Raw genomic sequence first — 19,351 nt, 5'->3', positions numbered from 1 at the left:
GTTGGAACTTTTTAAATCTAGATTAAATGACTTAATGATCGAACTTTCGGATATTTTTAGTAACATATTTGTAGTGTGTGAAGAAAAAGATATTGATGTATTTATAGAAGAACAACAGGTCATACAAGATACTGTTGATGAGTTAATTTTAATGCTAACCAGAGTTAAGAATGTTAAAGACATTAGTGTGGAAACTAAATCTTGTGAAATAGCGAGTATACGCTTACCTAAGCTAACTCTTCCTGTATTTAGTGGCAGTACTGAAGAATGGTTATCATTTTTTGATTTATTTAAAACGGCGATGGTGGATAATGACCGTTTATCAGGTGCACAAAAGCTACCATATTTAAAGGGTTCTTTAAAAGGAGATGCTTTGCGGATTGTTCAAGCTTTAACTATTTGTGACAGGAATTTCGAAATAGCGTGGCATTTATTGTGTCAAAGATTTTCACATAAGAGAGAATTACTTTCATCGTTATTAAAGAAAATCTTGTATTTATCAAATTTACAATCTGAAATTCCTAGTCAGATATTAGCGTTAGTAGACACTGTAAGAGAGTGTGTATGTTCGTTTGAAAATCTAGGATTCAAAGTGGAGCAATTCGCGGATACTATTTTAATGTTAATAGTACAGTTTAAATTGGATTCTTCGACGAGAGGATGGTGGGAAAGAACATTAAAGAGTGAGGAAATACCAACACTTAATAATCTGCTAGAGTTCTTGAAATCTCATGCCAGAACCTTGCAAGCAGGTAAAACGCAAGGTGTTAAAAAACAAGTTACAAAAGACAAATTAACTTCATTGGCTTCAGAGATTCGCGCGTAGTGTACGTATTGTAAAGCCGGTCATTCAGTTTTTAAATGTAATAAGTTTTTAAATTTGAATGTTCAGGAGCGCGTTAATTTTGTCAAGAGAAATAATGTTTGTTTTAATTGTTTGGTTTCAAACCATAAAGCTTTCGAGTGTAGAAGTACACATAAATGTAAAAAGTGCTTTAAAAATCATCACACACTACTGCATTTAGAAAGAGTTCAAAATGAGCCAAAGGCACGTAAAGGAGTTACGAACAGTTCGAATGAATTATCAGTGACGGCTAAGCCATTTTTCCCTGGGCCAGAACCTCGCGCTCAATCGGCTGGGTCAGGGAAGAATATCGCAAGTTCTAGTCCAGTAATTAAATCTTGTGTTTCAGACTTTAATTTTCAGAGTGAAGTTTTATTATGTACGGCTCTTATTAAAGTGTTAGATTCATCGGGTGAATACCAATTGTGTAGAGCCCTCCTTGACCCTGGCAGTCAAGCAAGCCCGATTTCTGAAGATTGTGTACAAAGGCTAGGGTTAGCAAGAAGAAATGCCAAAGTTTTTATTTCATGTTTAGGGTCTTTGGATACGAAAACTAATGGGATTACGGAAATAAACTTCGTTCCGCATTTTCCGGCGAAAGTGTCATTTAAAACACCAGTATTTATCATCAATAGAATTATTGGAACTTTGCCGCATTTTACATTGGATAAGAAGTACGTTGAGGAATATAAGGATTTAATGTTAGCAGATCCAACATTTTACAAAAGTGGGCCTGTTGATATACTTTTAGGCGTAGATATTGCCTTACCTCTTTTAAAGGGAGAAATAATTAAATGCGAAGAAGGTAAACCGGTAGCTTCTCGTTCTGAACCAGGATGGATTATTTCAGGTAGTGTGAATAATTCAACAGAAACTAATCCTACTATCTATGTTAATAATATACAAGTGGAAACTGATCAGATGCTGTCTGACTTTTGGAAATTGGATGCTGTACCTACGTTTGACATGCTTACTAAATCGGAGAGAGCATGTGAAGATTATTTCAAATCTACATATACGAGAGAGGAAAGTGGGGTATATACTGTGAAATTGCCGTTTCACTCTCCGCCTTCTCAGCTGGGAGATTCCAGACAATTAGCTATGCGTAGATTCCAATCTTTAGAAAATTCACTTCTAAAAAGGTCTCGGATATATGAACAGCATAAGGATTTCATGAGGGAATACCTTGAGCTGAACATATGGAGGGAGCGCCTGAGGGAGAGATTCTTATTGACTCTACGTATTACATGCCTCATCATGCCGTATTAAAGGAATCAAGTACTACGACTAAACTGAGAGTTATTTTCGATGCTTCAGCTAAAACGACATCGGGTCTTTCATTGAATGATATTTTGATGGTTGGGCCAAGAGTTCAGCAAGAGCTGTTTCCAATTCTTCTACGGTTTAGAACTCACAAAATTGCAGTATGTGCCGATGTAGAGAAGATGTTCAGACAAATTCGTGTCCACCCAGAAGATGCAAATTGGCAACGAATGCTTTGGAGGGATAGTCCTAGTGAGCCCTTGAGTACATTTAGATTAGTGACAGTTACATATGGGACTGCCTGTGCGCCATATTTGTCTACTAGAGTAATGAAACAACTTGCATTAGATGAACTGAGATTTCCTTTAGCATCAAAAATTGCCCTTCGTGATTTTTATCTTGATGATTTGCTTTCAGGGGCAAGAAGTGAAGAGGAAGCGAATGTTCTAGTTCAGCAGTTGAATGAAATGATGAAAATGGGTGGATTTCGCTTAAGGAAGTGGATTTCAAACAGTTCAGCTATTTTAGAGAATATTCCCGAGTGCTTACGAGAATCCAATATTTCTCTTGAAATAAACAGTGACAAGAAAGTAAAAGTATTGGGAATTAATTGGAACAACTCTAGTGATACGTTTCATTTTTCGGTATGCGTAAGTGATAAAGAGTTTACTAAGAGGACTATTTTATCAGAAGTAGCCAAAATTTTTGATCCAATGGGATGGTTAGCGCCAACAATAATATACGCGAAAATATTATTACAAGAGTTATAGAACTTACAGCTGGGTTGGGATGAACTCGTTGATAAGAGAATAAGTAGAAAATGGAAGCGTTTCTATCTAGAATTGCCCTTACTTTCAAGCTTACAATTTCCGAGGTATGTCTTGAGTCCGAAGGCAGTAGTGATTGATATCCATGCTTTCTGCGACGCTTCAGAAAAGGCTTATTGTGCAGTCATTTATCTCCGAACAATCAACCTTGATTCGTCAGTCAAAGTCAGCCTTCTGACATCGAAAACCAGAGTAGCGCCCTTAAAAACCCAGTCTCTTCCGAGACTAGAGTTGTGTGCTGCGTTACTTTTAGCAAACCTCTTACATGCAGTATTATCATGCATAGAACTGCCTATTAACAATATTTACGCATGGACCGACTCGCGGGTTACATTGGCATGGGTTTCGTCCGAACCTCGCCGTTGGCTACCTTTTGTGGCAAATCGAGTTGCAAAAATCCAGGAAGCTGTTCCAGGTATTCAATGGAATTATGTTGCTGGGAAAGAAAATCCTGCAGACTGTGGGACCAGAGGTTTTATTCCATCAGAATTCCTACAATGTGAGTTATGGATGAAGAGACCGCAGTGGTTAAACGAATCCGTAATTCATGTACAGCAAAATTCAAGTGTAGAATTAGAGAGTGAAGTTATGTTGAAGGAATTGAAAAAGAGTTTCAGTTCAAATGCTTCCAAATTTGAAGAGCCTAGTGTGTTTTCAAGATTTTCATTATGGTTAGTTATGTCGAGTGTTAGCGTGGTGTTTAAGATTTAGAAATAATTGTAGTAAGTTACCTACAGAGCGTATAAAGGGTTATTTATCTACTGAAGAATTCTGTGAAGTTACTTCTATGATTGTTAGGATTGTGCAAAGAGCCGAATTTCCAGAATAATTATTCTGTTTAGAATCTGGTAAACCCTTGAAGACATCAAGTAAATTACTGTCTTTAAGTCCTTTCTTGGATTCCGCGGGAGTAATGCGTGTAGGCGGAAGGCTCAGAAACTCCACAGTTTCAAATAATCAGAAACATCCTATGATTTTACCTAAGAATCACAATATTACGCGTTTAATTATTAAGCATTATCATGACACGTATCTTCACGCAGGTACGCAGCTACTCACTTCTGTCATACGACATAGATTTTGGATTGTGAATGCTAGAGATATAAGAAAGTGTATAAACCAATGTGTTATCTGCCGTAGAGTTAGAGCGCAAACTGCAACTCAGCTAATGGCAGATTTACCCGCTTCAAGAGTTACTCAAAGTAGAGCTTTTTCTCGTGTAGGGATTGATTTAGCAGGACCATTTAACGTAAAATATCGTCCGGGTAGAGGAGTCAAAATCTTTAAGTGTTACGTATGTCTATTTATTTGTTTTACTACAAGAGCAATACACTTAGAATTAGTTGGAGATCTTTCAACAAAATCATTCCTCGCGACACTTAAGCGGTTTATAGCTCGTAGAGGCAAACCGTGTGAAATTCACAGTGATTGTGCAACGAATTTTATAGGAGCTAATAAAGAATTAAGGAAAGCCTTTTCTATTCAACGTGATGAACAGCTACAGGGTTATATTTCTTCAGAAAATATTAAATGGTTATTTAATCCTCCCTCTGCCCCTCATTTTGGAGGGCTTTGGGAAGCGGGTATCAAGTCTATGAAACATCACTTAAAAAGATGTTTAGGAACACTTAACATACGAAGAATTTTTGACATTAATAACCCAAATTGAATCCTGTCTTAATTCTAGGCCTTTAGTACCAGCTTCAAGTGATTGTAGCGACTTGGAGGCGATAACACCAGGACACTTTTTAACCGGAGCGGCTTTAAGCGCTATTCCAGAATCTAACCAATTTCAAGAAACCATGAGCTGCAGTGACCGTTGGAGGAACGTGCAAAGATTATTTCAACATTTCTGGAATCGTTGGAGCAGTGAGTATTTATCTAGATTGCAGCAGAGACCCAAGTGGTGCAAGTTACAACAAGATCTGAAGATTGGTGATATGGTTCTTATTAAGAACGAAAATCTACCTCCGCTACGTTGGAAATTAGGTAGAATTATTAACGTGCATGCTGGTCTGGATGAGAAAGTTCGAGTGGTGAGTTTACGCACGTCTAATGGTGAAATAAAACGACCTATAGCAAAGCTATGCGCTTTGCCATTTAATTCTTGATTTAGAGACTTTAATTTTTATTTTTCAGGTTTATGCAGTTCAACAGTTTAAATTTATTGTTTGAATCCCCTTGGGACTTCAAGGCTGGGGGTATGTTCGATGTTATGCAAATTGTATTTCTTTCTTTGTACCGAGGAGCGGCGCAGACGCAAATTTGTTAGGTTTTTAAAGCTCGCGTTTAGAGCTTTGAGGTTGCTGTGAATTACTGGAGTTTCAACTAAGCGGAGGTTCTTCTGAGTTTGTGTTGGTAAGCCGCCACTGAAGTCGAAGTTTGTGTGGTCTTCGCCGTTCCTCAACTAACTTACTATTTGAAAGTCAATAAAGAAGTTTCGGTCAACGTTAGGGGTCTGAGGTTTTTTGAGTTCTATACTGAAGTAATATCAAGTTAATTTACAGTCCACTATTTTTAAACAACGGAACGTACACGCGCCATTATAATAATTTTAAATAAACTTAAAATTTCCTTTAGCTTCATGGAAAAGCATTTGAAATGTATGTAACTATAATATTGTTATTTAAAAATATGAGGGGAAAAACTGATTAAACGTTAATTATTTTCAACTGTCTTATCATCCTTAAAAGTATCAGTATATTGTTAAAAAGCATATTGTTTCGCTTTATTGCAATGATAAGCATTATAATAGCATAGTTTGAAGATGCATCAAAAGTATCGTAGGAACACAATAATGTATCGAAGCCACGGTCTCCTCTCACATTAACGTTTCATAAACAAAGAAAATATTATGAAGTGTTAAACTCAGTATTTTATATGGAACAAACTGATAAGGAGTTAATGAGCCTTCGAATAAGAATGATATGATTTTTAAAACTATTTCAGATACAGTAAACATAAAGTTTACAAAGGCTTCGATTAAGACCTTTGTAAACTTTATGTTTGGCACTTGAAATCTTCTAAAGTTTCAAATTAAAATAACTTGTTAATTAAACTAAAACTAAAATTTTCATAAAAAGTGATAAAAATAATAACATTTACTTATTTTTTAAGTTGCTAAATGTTTTTCTAGTTTATATTTATTTTCGTCATTTTCTCACTTAGCGTGTCCTTCTGGCTCCTAACAGCAGTTTATCTAAAGAAAAGCAGCAGACCTTTACGGGGAAAAAAAATATTACTTCTTTTTCTTCTATACGTTTGAAAGCAATGCTTCTTGCTCAAATTATAGTCCAGAAAAAGTTGTTTTTAAAGGAAGAAAACGTATTACTTTATAATTTCTAAACACAAGCGTGTTCTCCACTTTTGTGCTGCTCTTTTACTGAATTTGTTTGGATATTTCATCTCGAAACAGTATTTTTAGATTCAGTTTATAATCTGCATTTCCAATTGTTTTTTAAAACATGCTTTTTTTATTTTATTGTATACATTTAAGTGTATGAAAGATGTTTAGTTAATTACTTTCATTTGTAAGTTATATATTGGTTATTTTTTCTCAGTAACCAAAACAAATTTATGAACTAAAAAGGAACTGAGTGCTCATTTCGACCATGTCCAGTTTGGGCCAGAACGGGTTTTCATCGGCTGAGTAAAGCTAAGTACTATTTAACGTATTACAAAACTTGATATTCATGAAACAAAATAGTAAATGTAGTTTAAACGTTTTTATTAAATACTTCTCTTATTTAGAAGTAAATTTAATTGACTCTTGAGATATTAGATTAAATTTTTATTGTCTGCAGTATTACTAGTAGTACCTGTTAATCTAATGTGAAATATGTTTAGTCATGAATATTTTTATTGATATTATAATGGGTATTCAAACTATCATTATCATTAATTTTTAGTACGCTCTTGTTTAGCAGTATTCTTGTTTAGTTAGTGTTTAGTACGCTCTGATAATTCATCATGGCCCAATACACGTTTCAAGAAAGTTTCGTTACAATCCAAAACTTTTGGGCAAACCATTATCTTCTCAGATGAAGCCCATTTCTGCTTGAGCGGATATGTTAATAAAGAAACCTGTCGGATTCGTTGTAAAACAATCCCCAAGAGATGCATATGAAAAACTTTTGCATTCTCAAACTGTTAATGTATGGTGTGGTTTATCGCATAGTGACATCAACGTATCATTTTTTTTTTTTTTTTTCAAAATGAGAGAAGAGATGTAGTTATAATGACTGGTAAGCGATATTAATTGATACTAATATTTTTTATTATTTATTTATTTATTTATTTATTTTTGGTGGCCAGATTTGGAGGCTATTGATTTGGCTACAAGTGGTTTCAATAAGACAGCGCCTCACGTCACACTGCTAATGCCGCTATCGACGGATAGCAAAAACAAGTTCGTCAAAGAATAATGTCACGACATGCGACTATTTGTTGCCTCCCAGAAGTTGTGATTTAACTCTTTTAGATTACTTTTTGTGGGGTAATTTGAAATTAATGGTCTATACGAACAAACCGCGAACGCTTGAAGCATTAAGAATAAATACTGAAAGCTGCATTTAGGATATTAGGCCCGAGATATTGCATACAATAGTCGACAACTGAGTTTATCGAATTCGGTCGTGTGCACTAAGTCGAGGTGGGAGACTTAAATGATGTTTTATTGTGTTTCAAAACAATAAAAAAAAAGTTTGATCCGAGCGAAAAAGAGCCGCGCTCTGAGTATGAAAATAGCTATAACGCGAACGTCTGATGAACTTGCTTTTAAACACGTTATTATCCGCCAAAAATCTGAGTCTCTTATTAAATTAAGCTTAATTGTCAACTTCAGCTTAACTTTTATTCTACAGAAGGTTGTATTACACATGTTTAGAACGATTACACATGAATTATGAATGTTTAGAACGATTTCTGGGCCGTTTAATTACAGTATTTAAAACGTAAAGAGAATTTCTTCAGATGTTCGATCTAGCAGCCTTTTCTCGGACTATAGGTCTGCCTCGTGATTTCAATTACAGAAAGGACTTTTGTAAAATTTCCAAGAGTATAAATTTCTATTTCTCTTTCACTCCAATCCAAAATCCATCAGTCATGGTGGGTTTTCACTCAGGAAGAGCGCTTTTCGTGAGACCACAGACACAATAGTCCATAGGTGAAACCTCCGAGGACTTTGCAGGATTGCGTTCAAAAGATATATTTTCAATACAAAGTCACTGAGATAAAGAAATGGAATTTCTTCTGTAAATATCGGACGTATAACTTTTTCTTGATAACCCAGTTTTTAACATTTCTTTCCACTCTTCTTATTTTTAATTTCTCGGTGTAAGAGATTCCTGAGGGAATAATAAACCGCTTACTAAAAATTTCTTTTGCATTGATTGAAGCAGCTTCGCACTTTTTTTTCGTTTCCGATAAGAAATATACACTGCTGGGCATTAAAATTGCAACTCCATGAAGAAAAGCAAATATAAAAGATATTTGTTGTACGTAAACAGTATGACTTGACAATAAAATGACTAAATTTGTAAGCAGTTTGGGGGTTTACAGGGATGCGAAATTAGTAGAAACAGCTGCCAACCTCTGGCAGCTAAAACGACCCCTACCGCGTTAGGCATGAAATCGACCTGGGCTTGCATGATAGAAACGGGCAACTCATTCCATGCTGTTTCAAGTCTATGCCCCACTTCTTCAACTGTGTTAGCTGGAGAGGGGTGGGGCCAGTCTCTCAGCAGCCTATGACCAGATGTTTTCATTGTGTGATAGATCTGGAGACCGTGCAGGCCAAGGCAGCAGTCGAATATCCTGTGTATCGAGGAAGGTCAGAACATGACGTGCAACATGCGGTCTTGCATTATCTTGTTGGAAAATGGTATTTGGCAGGCCTCGAAGATAGGACACAACCACTGGATGTCAGAAATGAACAAAATTACCGTCGATTCGAGGTAGAGATGTGCGTGTCGTGCACCCAATGATTGCCCACAACATCACACCGGGTACAGAGCCCCTATGCTGATATCGAATGCAAATAGGCAACGCGCGGTCTCCTCGCTATCTCTAGAGACATATATGGGCATCAGAATACTGCACTCAGAACCGATACTCGTCTGAAAAGGCCTCATTATGCCACTCCTGTATCCAACTTTGTCATTCGGTTCAATAGAGTCGCCACCTCTCTCTATGATGCAATGTCGAGGGAAGCCGAAGTAATGGTCGCCGTGCTGATAGTTCACGCTGCTGCAAATGTCGATGTACAGCACGAGCAGATACTGGGCTTGCTCCAAACATGCCCATTTCCTAATTAATGGTCCGTGATATGGTTTTGCAGGTCTAATCTCACAATATGTCTGTACTCTCGGGCGTTAGTAATGGGAGAGCATTCAGATCCTGCATGCCGTTCAGTATGACCCGCTGCAATCCATTGCTTCCATATTCACACGGTAGTGGTTGGATGTTGACCAGTGCGACGAGCGATATCACAGAACGGTAATTAACACTCTCGATAGGCAACGATCTTGCCTCTATCGAATTTCGACACTTGCTGGCATGCATTCTTCTCATTCGAGGCATATCACAATATTCTGAGCAAACTCCGAACTTACAAACTGCTTTCCGAATGAAAAATCCGCTTCACAACTTTCCTTTTATTCAGTGATTCAGATGTCGTTTCTCCCTCCTGCGTCGTCTAAATGCAATGAAATATTAATTATTTGCATATCCCAACCTCTTCGTCCTTCCATGTGATTCTAACGTAGTCAGATCCTTCCTTCCTAGTGTTGCAATTTTAATGGCCAGCAGTGTATACTTTTCTGTTGCAGTCATTTAGATAAAACAGCACCATCTGGATACACCAGCATATCATGCATTTCACAACGTTTTTGAATTATGGAATTGAAATATTTCTCTTAACGAAGCACAAAAACATACCCTTCAATCCATAGCTTGTTCACGTGCGAATTTTGAAAGAAGAATAAATTCAAAGGTAGCAGGCGATTTCTCATTTGTGATATGTTGTTGCCAGAAATATTTTTCTCAAAACATTTCCTTTTCTTTTTTTAATTCTTTACAGAAATCGTTCTAAAAATATGCAAACGCCCTTTGTACATTCATGAATAGCCAAGTGAAGTGTAACAAAGTAATCTTAAGACCTGAAGTAGAGGTTTATTAAAACTAATTTGATGGCATTCAGTCATTCTATCTGAATGAACTTCGCCCTTCATTCTGCTCACGAAAACTCGTGATGTGGGATATATTGACACCTGTTAGAACTCACGAGTAGAAATGCAAGGTGATTTTGCTATACACATGTACTTCAAATTTAATACAAGCGTCATGAAGTTAACTTATTAATTTTTTTGGAAATGTTTCCTGAGTTCTCTCAATGTTTACTTTTTAATGTTAGTTTATTTTGTGTTAGAAATGGTCTCAGATTCTAATTTCTAAACTTGAAATAGAGTACTTAATTTAACAGTATCTCCTTTTAAGACTGGAACAGATTCTAAATAAAAGTGAATTTATAGAAATAATACCAAATTTAAATTTAAAATTATGAGATATAACCTTTAATTCAAACTTACAAGTTTCCATCCAAATGAAACAGAATGAAAAGGGAACAGTAAAAGAAATTAAAAAGATTCATCACTAGAAGCATTTATTAATAACGAATAATAAAAATTCTACTAATCAAATTCTAATCAACGATAATTAGCAAACTGTATTTTTTATTTCATATGCAAAACTTCAAAAGAAAATCATCATCTCTGCAAGAATATATAATATCTAAAATAAAAATAAAAATCAAATCTCTAAAATAAAAATCACTTCGTTTTAGTGTAATAAATATTAGAACAATCCCTATTTATTTTACAATGTTTAAGCAGTCCCACTTTCCTCAGCGATTCTTCCAAAGTATCAGTTTTAGTTCTTAAACCGAACTTCCGATAGTCGATGCTGAACTTTTCTTTCGTCTCATGGATCACCCGTTCTATAGAAACTATCTATATCCAAACACTGGCCAAAATAATAATTTATAAAAAATTTAAAATTTTATACTGTAGAGGGTAGCTCTGAAATATGTGTTAAAAATGTAGATTAGGTAGCAGGATCTAACTAAACGTATTTTGTAATGGAATGTGTTTCAGGATATGGCGCAAGTAAGTGCTGATACCAAAGAAAGGTACATTAAACAGGTAAATAAGAAGCAAAGATAAAGTCACAAATGTTTGATTCAGGTTTGAAAATAGGTGCTCGAAAATGCGACTATCAATATCAATACAAGGCTCACAGCAGCGACATATTAATAAAGATCTCAGGTACTTCAGGCGCATTTCCAGCAATTACTGACAATGTTGCGACTAAATTTTCATTGGACTCAATGGATCTTCCGCAGATCATGTTCATAATGTAGCCCCAAATGAAAACAGTTATGCATTTGAAATCCGGGAACCGTGGTGAATAAACATGCGTCTTCCCTGCCGAATGGGTAACGTCAAGATAATTTCTGACGTTAATATTGAAATGAGGTAGCGCTCCATCATAGTGGAACCACATTCGTATGTGAACAGCTGAAGTATAAAAAGGTAAGTTCCGGGAAAGTATTTTGTAGAAACGTGCCGCATGTACTACCGTTCGAGCGATTAGGAAGAATGTATGGCCTTGCTGGGTAATTATTCACCATACCAGAACAAACACTAATGCAGAAGTGTTCCGGCTAAGCATATGATCTCGTACCATGTGGTGCAAACCTAGCCTCATGTGAATAAGAGTGCAAGTCAAAATTCGCTGCAAACTACTCTAGATACTAATGGTTAAAATTAACCCGTAGACGATAATCGCCCAGTTTCAACGTCTGTAATCTCTGGATATAATATGGATGAATTTCTTCCTTATTTAAGGTCTTCCAAATGGTGAGTTGGCTCACACCTAACACATGTCCAACAACTCTCATTCTTGCACCAAGATTTATCTTCATATGTGCATATTACAGCTTTTGCTTGCTGCAGGAATTCTGCGATATCTTCTCCTGATCATAAAACACCTATAAGCACGCAAGTTTCCATATTCGCAAAATCGCCTGTTAAGTTGGGAATGGTATGTACAATCTTTAAACATCAACTTCACTTCCGTCTATAGCCTCATAGATACTCTACCTTAAGTATATACCTATATACTTGCCTTTCCTACTTATCTCGTTAACCACTACCTTCACGTAGCGATACATACTCTAGAAACCGCACGGGAAATGATGATTTTGCGCAACTGCTGGTTTAGCACGCCGATCTGAACAGCGCTCTCTAACACCTCTACGAGCCATTTCTAATTACAAAATTTGCTTACTTTATTCCTCCCTACCTGCCTGTACATTTCTGATAGATATTTGAAAATCACCCTGTATGTAATATTCACTAGCATCCATGAAATAAGTGGTTAGGAAAGAGGAATCTTTCAAAAAATGCAGCTCTTCTTAAGCGCTATGTGCCGTGGCATCTCATTAATCACTGCTTCTAATAAAATATTATTTTAAAGTTCCTCTAAGCTCTCTATCACTAATCCAGATTAAAAACCACGGCCATAAGCTTACTGCACGCTATGAGGAAGATTCTGTTTTTCTGCACGCTATGAGGAAGTCGTTAAATTCAGATTTTACTATTAAATAGTTACAAGGTAAAATCAACGAAACAGAGATTTTATGTACAAAATTAGAGAACGTGCATCAATGCTAACAAATTACAGCATCTGTTTATTCACAAGCATAAAAGCGAAAAATAAATGCTAAGATTATTTCGGGAAAAAATCCTAGTAGTTAACAAAACATCTTGGAGTCAGATTTAATTCGAGCCTTAATTGGAAGAAGCATGCAGCAAATCATATTCTGTTCGTAAAACTACTGATGGGATTTCTAGAATAAAATGACTTTACGATTTTTTTACCACTAGAAACCTCTTAAATAGTGCAGAATATATATATGATTATTACAAAAATTTACTCTCACCTATACGTCTCGGTTTGGCACTCAGAACTAGTAATTCCTTAATATTAATTACAAACATTCCAAAACAGCATACAAAAAACAATTACAGCAGCTCCTTGGTTTTTTGTGCACAATATCTTCATAAGGACTGAAAACATGAAGAAGCATATTCATACGTTGAACTAGAAATTTGTTAACAAGGCAATGAAAGTGAAGATTGCCAGTTATGCAGACAATTTCAAGTATAATCGATTGACGTAGCTTTTAAAATCAGATCAAACAACATCCACCTACATCATGATTAGTTACTAGACTGTTAACTGTACATCGCTGTTAATTTTTTACATTTATGTATTTTCTTCATCTTAAACATGTTTTGCATTTGTATTTTTGTATTTTTCACACATGTTTTAGTAAGAATTTTCATTATTTCAATTTCTATTTCGACATCATTTGATTAATTACAATTGAGTGTTGCTAGGTTTGAATTTTCTCAGCTCAGGTTTATTCTGCTTATCTTCACAGGGACTCTGGACTTGACAAGTAACATTCGGAAATTTCGATTCATTTGCTGATGCATGATATAACACTTTATATTGAAAGCCTTTACTCATGCAATTAAATAAAGTATCCTAAGTATACAACAACGAGGTGACGCAAAGATGAAGCGAACTATAAGGAAAAAAATCTTCTTAGATTGTTATATCAAGAGGAAATATTAATGAGATTTTTTAGAAAACTTGCGATTAGTGACCCAGTGAAGTTCATTGTTAAGATTTGGAGTGAAACGTTTGATACTACTTTAAAGCCCTACATATAATAAGGAAAATTTTGGAGAATAAGAAGTAAGAAAATCAATCCCATTGTTGAAATCGTTTCCAGTATCTTTCCTTGATAAATGACTTTAAAAGGATAAACAAAAACAGAGAAAAAAAAAAAAAAAAAAAAAAAAAACCATTGCAAAGTTACTACTGAAAGACGAGAACGATGAAAATTATAAGATTTTCAGCGTGTTAGCTTAAATTACAACACGAGCCAATAGAATGGATGGAAAAAGTAAGTGAAAATGAAGGTAAAACTGCAGAAGTTGGCCAGGATGAAACATTCGAGTGTGCAATGAGTTATTACATTATAAAGGTCAGTGAATTGAGTTCGAATTTAAGGACGTTATGGATTAGCGCAGGGTTATTTAAACTGCAGAAACGAATGACGAATTATATAGTAGAGCTCTGCAAACTTTTTCAAAAGCAAAATCATTCTTTGTAAGTTTTATTATTATTATAATTTAACTCTATTTTAAATACTATGCTAAATCTATTTTACGCGGGTTTTTTTTATCTTGTATAGGATTTTTTGTCAATTATTTGCATTTCCCTATTTTCTGTGCTCAATTCTTCAATAATTAACGGAGATAACAGGAAATTAAGTATATGTTACAGCCTAAGTCTTTTCTTCCATAGCGATTAATTTGATAGAGAAAAATAAATAGCTGAGCTAATAGTAACAATATTTTCAAAAATTTTGACTAAACCATTATTTACATTTTTTTTAACAGTTACAAATACTTTCAAAAAATACGCAAAAAACATAATTTTAAAATCTTCAGATCGTACTGCCTAATTCCAGATATAAAGTTGTAATCTGTGCTATTGAATAAATATTTCTTTAGGGTATTTGTAATATTTAAAAAGCGATTATTGATAAAAAAAGTCTTCCAAGCTAAGAATTTTCGATATTGTTTAAGTTACTCAACTAACTAAATCCATGAGCAGACTGCGTATATTCCTTTGTTTGTTGTAAATATGCCCACTAGCGGCAGAGCGGTAAAACCGCTGAATACTGGTAGTTCGACCAAGGCTCCAATCCGAGCAAACGAGATTAGGCTGCATGTAAGTTTTCGTGGTTTTCTCCAATGTAACTTTATTACTAAAAGATAAAAGTATAACTTCAAGGATTATGCTTTTATCTATATCCAATGAAAGCTTTTCTTTAAGTTTTAGTATATTTTTATGTTCAACAAATGCTTTGAATACAATGAGTTTTATCTATATCCAATGAAAGCTTTTCTTTAAGTTTTAGTATATTTTTATGTTCAACAAATGCTTTGAATACAATGAGTTTTATCTATATCCAATGAAAGCTTTTCTTTAAGTTTTAGTATATTTTTATGTTCAACAAATGCTTTGAATACAATGAGTTTTATCTATATCCAATGAAAGCTTTTCTTTAAGTTTTAGTATATTTTTATGTTCAACAAATGCTTTGAATACAATGAGTTTTAAATTTGAAACTTTCTTATGTTTAGTAAGACTCGAACTTCTCTCTCTCTCTCTCTCTCTATATATATATATATATATATATTTATATATATAATTCTCGGTAAAATTAGTAAAATTTTAAGAGCTTTTTTTTTTTTTTTTTTTCCGATCAATGAATTCATTTCTTTATTTTTATTTCAATAAATGTCAGAAAATGTTTTTAATACGCAAAGAATTGTCATCAATACAACATAAATAACTCAGTATAGTGAGGCTAAAATATTTAGATTTAACTTATGCATATTATGAATCGAAAATTAGTCTCATTATTCACGCAGTTTCAATGAAATGACTCACGTAAATGACTATTATAGTATTCTCTAACAGATCTGTAATGAATATATTTCGCTTATGCTCATAATCACAATTCATAGTCAATAAAGCTTACTTTACTTAATTCATTTCTTAATTTGAAAGGTTTGGATTACGAGAAATCATTCAAGAGGTGTAAACTAGTGCAACCTTTTTAAAACCCTTTGTATACCTGTAGATAACGTTGCGATTAAATAAATATCTGATTTTTTTAGATTTAGAAAAGGCAAAAAAAAAAAAATGCTGACTTATAACTCACTCACTGATTTAGCTATATGTTGCAAAATCGTAACATTCTATCGTAGAAATTCTATTTGGAAAAGGTAAAAAAATGCGGACTTTTAACTCGCTCACTGATTTAGCTATATGTTCCAAAAACGTAGCATTATCGTAGAAATCCTATCAATATGATAAAAAAAGTCATGATAAAAAAAAAGGGTGTGAAAATGAAGAGCTACTTAAATATAAAGAGAAAAATGCAGACAGTTATATCAGTATTTGTTCTTAAAAAAATTTACGCTTCCTGTCAATCACTACGTTAACTTTTTCTCTAGATAGTAATTATCAGCATGAGATACCGAAACGCGAAGCCCCATTATACAGATATATGCCACTGCATGGTATCAATGTCGCATTGTAGAAGACTTTCTTTTTTTCTCTTCTGCCCTACCCTCTTTATTTTAGTTTTCATTATCTCTTGGTATTAAGTTTGTTGTCTTGCTCATATTTATAATTTAACGAATACTCGAGCCCTTACGTAGAAGCTCGAATTCCGTTTGCTTTTCGTAAAAGAAATTATGATTAACATAATAAAACAAAATTATGAAACAAAAAAGAATTTAATAGACAGAGTCCGTAAACACTGCATTCATTAATCAGTCTTGTTTTATAGTCTCGGTATCAAATGGGATGTGTATCTGTTATTTATTTGCACTACTTGTACTTTCCGCGTGTTCAAAATTTGCATAATTTATTTTTATTTAGGGGTATAAATTTACAAACAAAAAGAAAAACATCTTTTACTCTGAATATTTTTAAAACTTTTATTTTAGATAAAGAACTTGCAATTTTATGCAAAATGAATAACAATATCACACAAAAAAGGCAATAAATTTTTATCTAACAACTTTTTATTAATTTATTAAAATTCAAATTCTGATTACGGAAAATGACTAACAGAAGCAGTTTAAAATAGCATGCAGAAAAGCGTAATGATTAGCAAATTCTTATTTTCGTAAAAAAAAGCATACCTAAGATTTAGAATCTTGATTTATGATTTAAAAACTTATTTTACGCTAACCTTTTTCATTTAATATTTTTTTCTAATTAAAATATGTTTTTATAATTAAAATAACATTTTAAATTAAAAAAAATATTTTCAATTATAAATCGAACACAACCAATGCAATTAATTGTAACACAGTATTAAATGTTCTTTAAGTCTGAAAAGTTAATTAAGAAAAAATTGTTAAGAAAAAAAAAGCTTTTCATGACTATTTCAAATTTAGCTTAAACAGCTTTAAATTTTAATGTGCATTCTCGCGATCGGGCTGGCTTCACAGTTTTAATAATTTACCCATGCATGCGTAACAGTTATGAAAGGGACTTTCTTAGAAAACATGTTCACGAAGGCATCTCTCCAGTTAGACAGATAGCCTTTGCGTGCTTTCTTATAAGCATTTAACCAAGCTAAATTTTCAAATGGGTAAATTTTATCACTCGTATTTACGTCAGTCAGTCCAAACTTTTTTTTTTTTTTCATTAATTTCGTCAATATAAAGTGCACATTTTTATCAACTTAGTTATTTAATTGATATATCATCATATCTCATGCAACGAGACTGAACTAATTTAAATAGCACAATAATTAGCAATGTGTTATTTTTTATATATTTCCTACATATAAAAATTTCTTATACATAAGATACCCTTTAAATGATTTAGAAGAGAACTTACCAGTGATGAGGACTGCTTTCTCAGCTGGACAGACTTTCAACTTCGGAATAATTGATAATACCCATCGAGTCAATACGTTAGCTGTGTATACTACCACTATAACCCATCCTATTACACCAAACATAGCATTGACACTATTCCACATCGAAGCAATGGAAATTAATCCTCCCAAAATAAGAAGAAACAAAATTCCCGCCACAAACATAGTTCCCATCTTGAAATCCTGAAGGTGAGAGCGTACCGTTTTGCTTAACTTAAGAAAAGCAAAGCAAAGACAATGCGATTCGGTTTTGCCTCGGTACACGCAAACGAAAGCCTTTTCCTCTTCTTTTTATTGGCAGCTCTTCACGGGAGCGGTTCTGACGAATGGCATCTATCTGATAGGATAGGAGGCGCCAAACACCTCAAGCATTTCCTGATTGTTTATATTCCCAGGCACACGGGCACAACAGCGGAATTAATTTGACTTGTGCACCAACACATTAACAGCCGTTCTTCTGTTCAGATCGTACAGTATATAGCAGTTGTTCTCAATCTTTTTTTATCTCATACACTCCTATAACTACTGCTGGAAAATTACTCTCTTCCTCTCCTTTCCAAAACTTGGAACATATAATTTTATACATATTATATATATATATATAGATAGATAGATAGATAGATTATCTTTTAACGTGTTTTATAAATTAAACAATGAGAAGTATAGAAAATTTTGCATAAATACCACAACATGAATAAAAGTTTAACTTTTATAAACTAAAATTAAATACGTAGATAAATAAGGGTCTGACCGCATTTCCCGATTGCAACTGTGTTTCCCGATTGCAACCCTCCTGGTTGAGAACCCTGGTATATAATGTAATAGAATAACAGAAGTGACCTTTAACATACTCATTAGACTAGCGTATATGAGTTTCTTTTTATTAATTACTCGTGCATGTATACCGTAAAATTCCACTTCTTCGGACTAAAACCTTTGCCTGTACCAGTGATCTCAAATTGATAAGGCCAAATGCACGATCTGAAAGCAGCTGACGGTCCGAAATTTTTTAACAAAATGAAAAGATTTTTATCAACAAAATTAATTTTTAAGCTAAAATTTAAATATGATACACTAAATATTTATCAAAACATAAATAAACAGTAATAAAAATGACGCAGAAGAAAAAATTTTAATTTATTTTTATTTTCAGTCTGAATCTAAAAGTTGGTATCCTCAAGAAATTTCTGTTGGTTACGCTTTGTAACCGAAGTCTACTGATAGCTAAATATTACACTTTTAGAGTGGCATTTGTTTCAAATAATTCTAATGTGTTGAATTAACCACTAAATAACTTATTTTTAACTGAGACAAAAAATAAAGAAATTACGAAAACTTTACAACCGTAATAAAACTTGGGAATAAATAATGACAGCCGATTATCTTTCTGGAACTTGTTAAGATTTTCTTTGCATATACAGAAAAAAATACATGTCTTTATAAGTAAATAATATTAAACTTTATTATTTTTTACTTCAACTTTCAGCTAAAAACGATTATTCTTACTGAAAATTTTCATAACCGAAAGTATTTATCTTTTGACAAGTACAAACAAAACTGAATCAAATTGATGTCTGTAAAGCTTTGAATAAGATTTTGTTTATATAATTGCGGCAAAGCCTCGAGGACTATCTGCCTAAGGAGAGGGAGGACTTCGTGGAGAACTCTATAAAAGAAACTGGCTCGTATACATATTACACATGGGAAAAACCACGAAAGCGCCCATGCAGCCAGCCCGCTCGCGAGATTCAAGCCTCGGAACGAAACGCGCACTATTCAGCGGCGTTACCGCTCGGCCGCTAGTGGGCCTGA

General features: G+C 34.0%; 1 protein-coding gene across 1 annotated transcript in view; it reads right to left on the bottom strand.

Moving 5' to 3' along the window:
- LOC118186261 (17-beta-hydroxysteroid dehydrogenase type 6-like) overlaps window positions 1-17,885 on the bottom strand; it is a 42,297-nt gene extending 24,412 nt beyond the window's left edge. Inside the window, exon 1 of the mRNA XM_035356353.2 lies at window positions 17,500-17,885. Within this exon, the coding sequence (XP_035212244.1) occupies window positions 17,500-17,713 (214 nt within the window). The 5' untranslated portion in view covers window positions 17,714-17,885. The remainder of the gene's footprint in view (window positions 1-17,499) is intronic.
- Window positions 17,886-19,351: the final 1,466 nt, after the last annotated feature.

The sequence above is a fragment of the Stegodyphus dumicola genome, chromosome 4, assembly GCF_044657685.1.
Source record: "Stegodyphus dumicola isolate Sdum_Otavi_A_Nest chromosome 4, ASM4465768v1".
In the NCBI taxonomy this organism is placed as follows: Eukaryota; Metazoa; Arthropoda; class Arachnida; order Araneae; family Eresidae; genus Stegodyphus; species Stegodyphus dumicola.
Note: the sequence above shows the minus strand (reverse complement) of the source record. Positions and strands in the feature narration are given on the sequence as shown.